Genomic DNA, 9,804 nt, shown 5'->3' on the forward strand with positions numbered 1-9,804 from the left:
TAGGAGAAGTCAAAGCACTACTTGAAAGGATTATATGATACCGTATATTTTTTATTATTTATAACTTGTATATGGTCAGTTTTGATTATAGAATTGATCAAATATTAAATATAAAATGAAATATATAAAACATTCAAAAATAAAAATATATATAAAAAATAAAAAAGTAGAAAAAGCTGCGAGCTTATGTACCGACAAAATTGAGCTCGACTCGGGCTCGAATTTTTCGAGCTCGAGTTGAGCTCAAAATCTTCGATGGTGAGAAAAAATATTAAGAGAAATGTGTGTTTTTTATTAAAATAAAAAAAATTAATAAAAAGTTACTTTAAGTTTTATTTTAATTAATCAAAATTAAATAATACATTATAATTATACAATATATATATATATATTATCATGTCATATAATTACAACTTAATTATTATTTTCATAAATAAAAAATATTCTTATTTTTGTGTTTTAATATTTTCATAAATAAAAAAATTTCCATTTACAACATCATAGACGGAAATTTCCATGGCTAAAGTAAAGAAAAAATTAGCTACGAAAAACAGATGGAAATAACCAAGAAAATTAATTGCCGCCATCCCAATATTTTAAGCAATTATTTAATAGTATCAGAGACGGATTATAACATATTTTAGCAAAATTATATATCCGTCTCTAAAATAAAAATTGTTAATAATTTATCATTAAAAATGATAAAGACAGATTTTATTCCGTCTCTAAAGTTCCGTCTCTAATACCCTATTTTAATAACTCAATACTACGTTTAAATGAGAAAAATAAATTACTATAGAAATAGTTATATCCACATTCGTAGTACTCAAATAGACAACTTTTTAGGTTGAAAATTATGATCCTTTTGTAAAAGCAAGTGTATGGATTTTTTCTTTGAGATCCAAAAATGCGTCATCTTTTTTTCAAAATTGGAAAATTTTCTGAATTTCTATTTTCTTTTATTTATTTACAAATAAAGAGATTAATATAAATCTTGTTTAAAATCAACACTAGTCTCAATCTTATTATTTGAAAAAAAAATTTATTGGGTAATTAATCAATAAATTATACCTTATTGGCAAAAAAAATTTAAAACTCAAAATTAGTTGTATGATTGGATTTTTATCCATATTAGTACCCACGTGTATAAAACTATTTTTTTAAAAAAATAGATAATGTAATCACTTGTATATATTAGAATAAAAGATGTATATATTGATTAGAAAAAAAATTAATTAGAATAAAAGAAGCAACACCATATCATGTTTTATTACAACACATCGAGATATATCCGCTGATACTTCTCTCCAAACATGTTTTTCTTACACAACAACACTCTCCTCCTCACTATTATTTACGGCCTTTTCCGGCCGTCGTGGTGGCTGTTGGTAGCATTGTCTCCGACAACTCTTCATGGTTGCATTGTCTCTGACAATTCTTCAAACAGAAAGGGTCAGTGATTCCAGTGCTCGTGCAGGTTACGTAACATTGCCTCAAACAAACAGCCACCGGATCATCTGCTCCTGCTACACAAGCAATGGTCACTGCCATCACCATCAACACAGACACAACACTCATCACCCCTTTGTTCTTCATTCTCTTATATATAATGTTTTTCTTCATACAGTTTATATACAGTGTGAGCGCATCCCTCATTTATATAGATTTTTCAAGAAAATAATATAGAAAGAAATTTCGAATGTTATAAGTAGATTATTTAATTTGCAATTATTAATTGCTTGAATTTTTTTATGCAAATAATAATTTTCATATTATTCATATTGTTTTCTTTGGTATTTTGTTATATATGAAAAATCTTAGTCTAATGAGTAATAATTAGCCATAAATTAATTATCTAATGGGTTCGATTGCATGTAAAGAATTATTTTATTATCTATTATTTATAGGATGGGGTCTTTTCACCAAATTGTGTAGTGTAGTTTTGATCATGAATTTTCAGATTTTTTAGGGTTTTTTCTTTTTTAAATTTTTGTAGAAATTTCTTATTAATTACCATTATATACCATACTATTTTTAATTTTTGACTTTATAGGAATTTCCTATTAATTACTATTCAACATACTATATATGTTTATTAATTATTAACCAAATTAAACATGTTAATAATCTAAATGTTATTATTAATTGGATAAGTTAGTAAACTGAGTAATTAAATATTACCAAGTTTAATTATCAACACCATTTAAGTCTGATATGAGGGCCAGATATGTATAAGCATGCAAATCAAGGTAAAAGGAAACAAAAAGAATTACATGGATATATTTTTAATTTTGAAGTTGCAATTTGAATTTTCTTTTTGTATATTATTTACAGGGGTAATTACACTTTCATTATTTGAGATTTGGTGTACTTACAAATAGACAATCCATAATTTAAAAAATTATATCTAAAATCTCTAAAGTTTGTTCCAACTAACTAATAAGCTTATATGTTAGTCAAAGTTCACTGCATTTGCCATATTAGCAAAAAAAAGTGGATAGAAATCTAAATTTATTCATGATTGAGTTATTATCGATTTATTACAGGTTAAATAGATATTTTTATGACCAAATTATCCTCATACGTCTTCGAATGTTAATGAATGTGTGGAGGTATATTTTCACCGTTAAAATGGTAGTTTGGTTGGAAAAAATGTTTTACTTGTAATAAGCGAGAGTAAATATCAAATTTTCATTCAAATTTTTTATTAATATCAATAAATTCAGTGAATTTTAACTAACGGAATGGTCTATTTGTTAGACGTACTAGATATAATTTTTCAAATTACAGGAAATTTATGTATAATTATACCAAAACCTAGAAAAAGGGGGTTGTGATACAAAAAATCCACAAATTTACTATCAACTATAATTAAATATTAAATTAAGATAAGAAAAAAAGAAAATAAATACTTTCACTCCCTACATGCTGGGGAATAGCTAATATCATGTACAGGGATGACTAATCCCTAATCTAAGGGAATAAGTATTCCTTAACTTCTAACACACCAATCAAAACGTAGGAATGAACTTGGAAATGTGCATTCCCTTCTCATTCCATTCCTACTTACCAATCCCACCTTTCGTGAATTCACAAAGATTTCACTTTTTCTAGACTAGACAGGATTCGATGTGTATTATTTCAGTCATTTTGTCCTCAATATTTGAATTTTTAAATTTCAGGATAAACTTGTCAAAATGAATTTGTACAGGACTAAAATTGTCATCCCATACTTACAGAACTAAAATTGCGATTTCTCCGTACATTTTCATATGCCAACAAACATATATCTAACATAGATTAACTTTAAGAACAAAAAATTAAGAACTTATTTTTTTTAACACATCTAAAATTCCCAACTCATTTAAAATGGAATAACATAAGTAAAAATAACAAATTTCCGTCTCTATAACAAATTAGCCTATTGAGGAAAACTTTAACATTTTCAAATATTGAGGAAAAAGCTCAATAAAATCCACAAATGTTTGTGTAAAAACTTTTTCCTATTGTAATCTACACAAGATCCCGACTTTCACAAAATTAAAACCACCTCAAATGCATTTCTAGCTGGTATAAGCATAACTGGAAAAATCAATAAAAAGAATAAAAACAAAAAATAGCCGACCCAATCGCGAATGTAAAGTCCAAGCAAGCAAATCAACACTCATCGCAGACAATAGACTAAAGAAACGAAGTCACATACAAAAATACTGATACATGAATCAAAAAAGAACCTGGCTTACATTTCTTAAAACAATACAAATATGCTATCACGGCCCGAGGCAGAGTTGTGAATCAGCCAAATCGTTCGTTTTTCAATATATTTAAGCAAAAAAATGAATATTTTGATTAGAAGAACATAGAGGTGTTCAATGAGACATTTCAACAAACACCTTCAAACCATTTAAATTTCTTCTACAAATCGTTAAAATAATTACAAGAAGAAAGATTACCTGACATCGAAAAAAAGCTATGTCGAAGGCGTCGGAGCCGCTGAGAGAGAGAGAGTGTTAGAGACTGCTTTCTTCTTTCTTTTCTTCTTCGATCGTGAGAGAGACAGTCAGAGGAGATACCGTGAGAGAGAGAGAGAGAGAGACAGAGACAGAGAGAGAGAGTTAGAGGAGGGGTAGTTGAGGTTGAGTTAATAGGAGAGAGAGAGAGAGAGGTTCATGACTTAAAATTAGGCAAGTCTCCATATATATATATATATATATTTATATATATATATTGATATAATTTATATAAATTAAATAAATATTAAATATATTAGTTTCTTTATATAATTTAAATAGGCAAAATTTACTTTTGGTCCCACTAGATAGGGTCATTTTCACTTTTGGTCCCACGCTTTACGTGTTCAACACTTGCAGTCCCAAAACCCTAATTTTTTAACACCTTTAGTCCCACTCCGTTAAAAACTGACGGAAATGGCACATGACTGTCACGTGGCGTTAGTTAGTTTTTAATTGGCACTGAAAACAGACTGCAATGCTTGTGTACAGTATTTGGAGGGAAATAATGGCGCAAAAGACGCATTTTTTTGCTATATATATATCCAAACAAACCCACAAACACCACACTACATTCTCATCTTTTTTTCAGAGGCCAAAAGATGTCACAAACATCTCAGAATTCTTCAAATATTGAATGCTATTGTCAGAAAGTTGGTCATTTGAGGACCTCGTGGACATATGACAACCCAGGTAGAAGGTTTTATACTTGTTTTTCAAGGAGAGGTAGAGGTGGATGCGGATTTTTTATGTGGTTTGATCCACCAACGTGCGTAAGAGCTACTATAATAATTCCCGGTTTGTTGCGCTGATTGAATTTGCAAGAAGAAGAAATTCAAAAATTACGTCGAAGAAATCAAATTTTTATTTCTGTAATGGTTGGATTTTTTTTGCTGTTGTTATGCATGTTGGTAGCTTGAACAATTAAGTTATTATGCATTATTTGATGTTCTTATATATTACTGGATGACCTTTTAATAATGGTCAATTATGTGTAAAAGGACTAATGGATATGCCTGTTTTGCAAGTAATTATAGTTTATGTTGTGTTTAAATGTGTAAGGATAAATTCTGAAAGCAATAAAAATGGAAACTAAATTGCACAAAAGCAATAAATTAAATTGCAAAAAAACAAGAAATGTATTCAAATGCATTGGTTTGACAAAAGTGACAAAAGTTTTCTTACAATACCTAACAATATTTTGTTCCTTGAAACTTCACAAATTTCCCTTGCCAATACAAGCAAGAAACATGACGCTATACAAACCAAAAACGGCTGCCAACAAGTCATAAAAAATCTGTTGCTATACAAGCCAAAAAAATTATTGCCAATGCATCTCATTTTTCCTTCTTAGCTATTTTCTTCTTATTCTTTTTAGTTGCATCCAATGCTGCACTTAAGTTTGCCATTGTGACAAAATTCTTTCCTCCTATTGTGAGACAAGGGACTCCACTAACAAGAGATTGGTTCACTTTTGAGAATTGTGTAAAGTTGTGGAGCATGTGTTCACTTGTCTACAAAAAATCAGCTTAATGAGATGAACATGAATTAAGAAAAATGAGTTTAATGAGATGAACATAAATTTTTTTTTACCAATCCTGCGGTATTTGACTGAGAAGCTGCAAGATTTGGTCAAGAGAATGACTCAATGAACATAAATCTTGTAAGTCTCCTTGACTGCACATAAAGTAACATTAGTTTCAACTACATAATTAATGGCACTACATTATATTTCAACTTACATCAGAATTTGCAGAAACTTGTTTCATTTGACCTTGCTTCATGGATTTTCTTGTGGACTTCCTTGTCTGTACATAACATTAAATCAAAGTTAGTGATATCAATAATTGTTGGCTGCATTAAATTAAATGACTTACAGTTTTTTGTGGGGCCTTTTCAATAACTGTTAGCTGCATGCTTGCCACGGATTGGTCCTTCTTCTTCCTTGCACATCCTTTTTTATTGTGGCATGTTTCTCCACAGTAATGATACTTCACTTAATATGGTTGCCTCTTCATTTTGGTGATCTGATTCCTTTGGCCTCTTGTCCTTTTTTTCCCTTTGTTAGCTGGCTCACCATACTCCAATCTTCTAGCTCGTGCAAGTCTTCCTGCACCCCTTCCAAAGTTGGGTGGAAGGCATGGGATAAGTCCACTTTTCTCCCAAAGATTAGGGCCATTGACAGGTAAAATTGCATTCTTATACACCTCAATGAAAGTTGCCACGCTATAGCAAGGATTAACAAAGTCCTTTGGCTCTAAGGATTGAGTACATATGGCACTCATTCCATGTTTGCATGGAATGCCTGTTAGATCCCATTTTCTGCATGTACAAGTGCGGTTTTGCAAATTGACAACATACCTAGCACCATCATAACAGGACACTTCATAATACCAATCATCTGACTTAATTGGTATACAATCAGCAGCTTTGTCAATGTATTTTTCAACAATTTTTCTGATTTGAGGGCAGATTTTTTTGTCTTGCTATTTTTTTCTGGCCCTGTCTCTCAATTCTGAAATTCTATTCATTATCCATTCCCTGATCCATTCAAGCATCGTCATGGTTGGTTTCTCTCTGGCCTCAAGAATGCTACCGTTAAATGTTTCACAAATGTTGTTTAACAACATATCATACTTTGGAAAACAATTAAATAAGCCCTGCTCCAATGTGCTGGAGGCTTGTCACTCAGCCATTCAACCAATTTAGGATCTAGTTTAGCAAATTCCTCCATTCTGAAATTAAATTCACTCACTATTGTTGCCTTTGCAGCACTCCACAATGCTTTTTTAAAAGGTAAACCTCTAAATCCAGCAGTTTTCATGTTGCCATACAAGTGCCTAACACAGAATCTATTATCTGCACCAGGAAACACACATTCAAATGCAGGAATCAACCCTTTCTGTTTGTCACTAATAAAAGTGTATGTGTCATCCCTTACAATATGTAAATTATCCTTTAACAATTCAAAGAACCATTGCCATGCTTCCCTAGTTTCTCCAGAAACCACAGCATAAGCCAAATACAAATTATTGTTTGGGTCAATAGAAATTGCAGTTAGCAAAACACCTCCATAGAGACCCTTTAGATGACACCCATCTACCCCTATCACAGGTCTACAACCTGATAAAAACCCTTGCCTCAAAGCATCAAAGTACACATAGAATTTAGAAAATTTTGTCTGCCCATCATCCCCATATGTCATTACCATCATCACTGTGGACCCATGCATAGTCCCACAAACAATCAAATTGATCTTCAACTTTGCCTTCAATTTTGTCAATTGCTTTTTGCTTTGCTCTGTATGTTTGGTTTCTTGATACATGACACCTAAGTTCTTTAATCACATCCTTTCTAAACCCTTTCACATTCCTTTTAGAATCTGTTCTGAAAGCATCTTCATATTTGGTTGACAACCATTTGCTATTCACATTCTTCACATTAAATGATCTAGCACATTTATGTGTTGGGTTATACTGTCTGATCTGGAATGTACTCTCTTCCCTTAATTTAAGGGCATGCATTCTCCATTGACACCCATCCCCTAGACACTTAACGTAAACTCTTCTTTTATCATTCTTGAATATTTTCAAACTCATATTTGTACACACAGTATGACTGTGGATTGCCTCTCTTAGTTCTGTTTTATTACTAAATATCATCCCAATTTCAAAGTGAGATCATATTTGTTTCCAGAATTGAAAACATGATGAGGTTCTTTTTTCTCCTCATCAGAACCAGCAACAGAGTCAAAATCATCTCCACTTGAGCATACATCATCACCTGATGTTGTATCCTCTTTGTCAGATGATTCAACCTCCTCCTGACCACTTCTCATCCCAACAACCATCTGAATCATCACCCTGCCCATCATACTCAGAGTTCTCTAAACTATCACTCTCATCATCCCCTTTCCCTGCACTTACCCCATCATTATCATCACTTACCCCAATCTCATCATGATCACCTGCCCAGTACCCTCCCCCTCATTATCATCTGCATACATATCCACTAGTCTGCAAACCTCATCCCATTAAACTTCATTCAATTCAGAATCATTCCCATCATCCACTACTACCCCCTTCCCTTTTTGGACATTTATTTGCATTTGTGGTACAACATTAGGGTTTGAGGAACCAAGCTGACTATTTGGGGTTTCTACGCACTCCAGATACAACGTAAAAGGTTTGTTTTTGGGATTGTATGCTTCAGTAAATTTGACAATATCAGTTTGATACTTGAGTTGTGTAAATTTGTTCAAATGTAGTCTGTAAAATTGTTTAGGCCCCATGTAATCCAACTTCTCAGCAAGTTTGTTCAAGTACTCCATAGTAACATTAAATACATCCACAAAGTCAAACTTACTTTTAATCCCACCCACATGTTCAAGTTTAGGGCTATGAATAATTGAACCCCCATGATACATAATGACAGTGATAAAAAGTTCATTCCCTGAAAAATATAAAAAGAAAAGAAAAACAAAAGAGCATGAATCAGAAAAAGGGACCACAATACACAACTAACACAATAATTTATCATCCTCAGAAACATAAAGCAACATTACACACACAACAACATGCCTTTATTCTAGGAAACAAATGCATGGACCACATGCCTTTATTCTCATAAACCAAAAACAATAACATCGAGGGACAAAAAATATGTCTAAAAAACAACATATGACAACAACATATGGACAAAAACATACCCATTTGTCCTAAAAAATCGAAAACAATAACATCAGGGGACCACAAAATATATCAAAAACAACACACAACAACATATTTCTCGTAAGACTTCGAAATTATTTTAACTACATTCCCCGCAGCCTTGTTCCCAAATGACACAGCTTCAGTTGGATTAGGATATCGTTGAAATCGTAAAGAGTTTGCAAGTTTACTAACCGTATTTCTCGTACTTAGAGTCTGCAAAATCGACGAGAGCTTGGTGCCTCAAGCTCATCTTCCTTCCGCCACTCTTTGCTCCAAAAACTGGGATGATTTTTCGGTGGATTTGGGAAAAAGGGATTTGGGGGATTAGGGATTATATTTTCTGAATTTAGGGAAAAGGGGAGAAGAACGTATTTTGCCTTCGTCTGAAATGACTTACCAGTTGACCAACATGGACCATACCAACTGACTAACGGCACGTGACAGTCACGTGCCATTTTCGTCAGTTTTTAACGGAGTGGGACTAAAGGTGTTAAAAATTTAGGATTTTGGGACTGCAAGTGTTGAACACGTAAAGCGTGGGACCAAAAGTGAGAATGGCCTTATCTAGTGGGACCAAAAGTGAAATTTTTCCATTTAAATATAAATATGTTACATATAATATATAATATAATATAAATATATAATTAACAAAATTAAAAAATATATATATAAATTCGACTTTTCAATGTGATTCGATTTAGTGAGTCTGTAATAAAAAAATCATATTGAATAGTTTAAAGTTATATAAAATATCAATTATTTGAAATAATGCAATTGAAATATATAAAAATATTTTATAGCTGAGATTATTATATGTTCACAATCTATAGTAAATTTATATATTTATAAATGATAGTATTACATTGATTTAACTATCATCTTACATTATTGAACAACATAAGTTAATCAGACCATCAAAATTCAAATCAGACCGTTAGATATGATCATACTTACAGAAAAATACACTTGGTAAAGTTTTAGACTTATTGGATATACAGATGTCAAGATATCGTACTCAGAATATAAGAATAATCATTCAAGTCGGTGTATCGTAGAATCAGGCCATGTGATTTTAAATCAAA

The 9,804-nt window shown here is 31.7% G+C and overlaps 1 protein-coding gene and 1 long non-coding RNA gene across 2 annotated transcripts; both read right to left on the reverse strand.

Annotated features, from left to right (window-relative positions):
* LOC110011689 lies at window positions 1,214-4,145 on the reverse strand. The gene is made up of 2 exons (XR_002286711.1): window positions 3,954-4,145; window positions 1,214-1,544 (listed from the first exon to the last, which is right to left on the reverse strand). It is a non-coding gene; the product is annotated as an uncharacterized LOC110011689 (long non-coding RNA).
* Window positions 5,754-7,534, reverse strand: LOC105157827. The gene is made up of 4 exons (XM_011074323.1): window positions 7,219-7,534; window positions 6,648-7,133; window positions 6,088-6,267; window positions 5,754-5,818 (listed from the first exon to the last, which is right to left on the reverse strand). The coding sequence occupies exons 1-4, from the start codon at window positions 7,532-7,534 to the stop codon at window positions 5,754-5,756; spliced, it is 1,047 nt and encodes a 348-aa protein (XP_011072625.1).

Source organism: Sesamum indicum, linkage group LG3 (genome assembly GCF_000512975.1).
Source record: "Sesamum indicum cultivar Zhongzhi No. 13 linkage group LG3, S_indicum_v1.0, whole genome shotgun sequence".
Lineage (NCBI taxonomy): Eukaryota > Viridiplantae > Streptophyta > Magnoliopsida > Lamiales > Pedaliaceae > Sesamum > Sesamum indicum.

Excerpts from the sequence above, each read along its gene's own strand:
- LOC105157827 (XM_011074323.1), bottom strand. The coding sequence starts at position 7,534 with ATGCATGCCCTTAAATTAAGGGAAGAGAGTACATTCCAGATCAGACAG. Across the intron at positions 7,134-7,218 it reads ATGGGTCCACAGTGATGATG|GTTGTAGACCTGTGATAGGG; the intron begins GTAATGACATAT and ends GGTTTTTATCAG. Across the intron at positions 5,819-6,087 it reads AGCTAGAAGATTGGAGTATG|ACAAGGAAGTCCACAAGAAA; the intron begins GTGAGCCAGCTA and ends TGTTATGTACAG.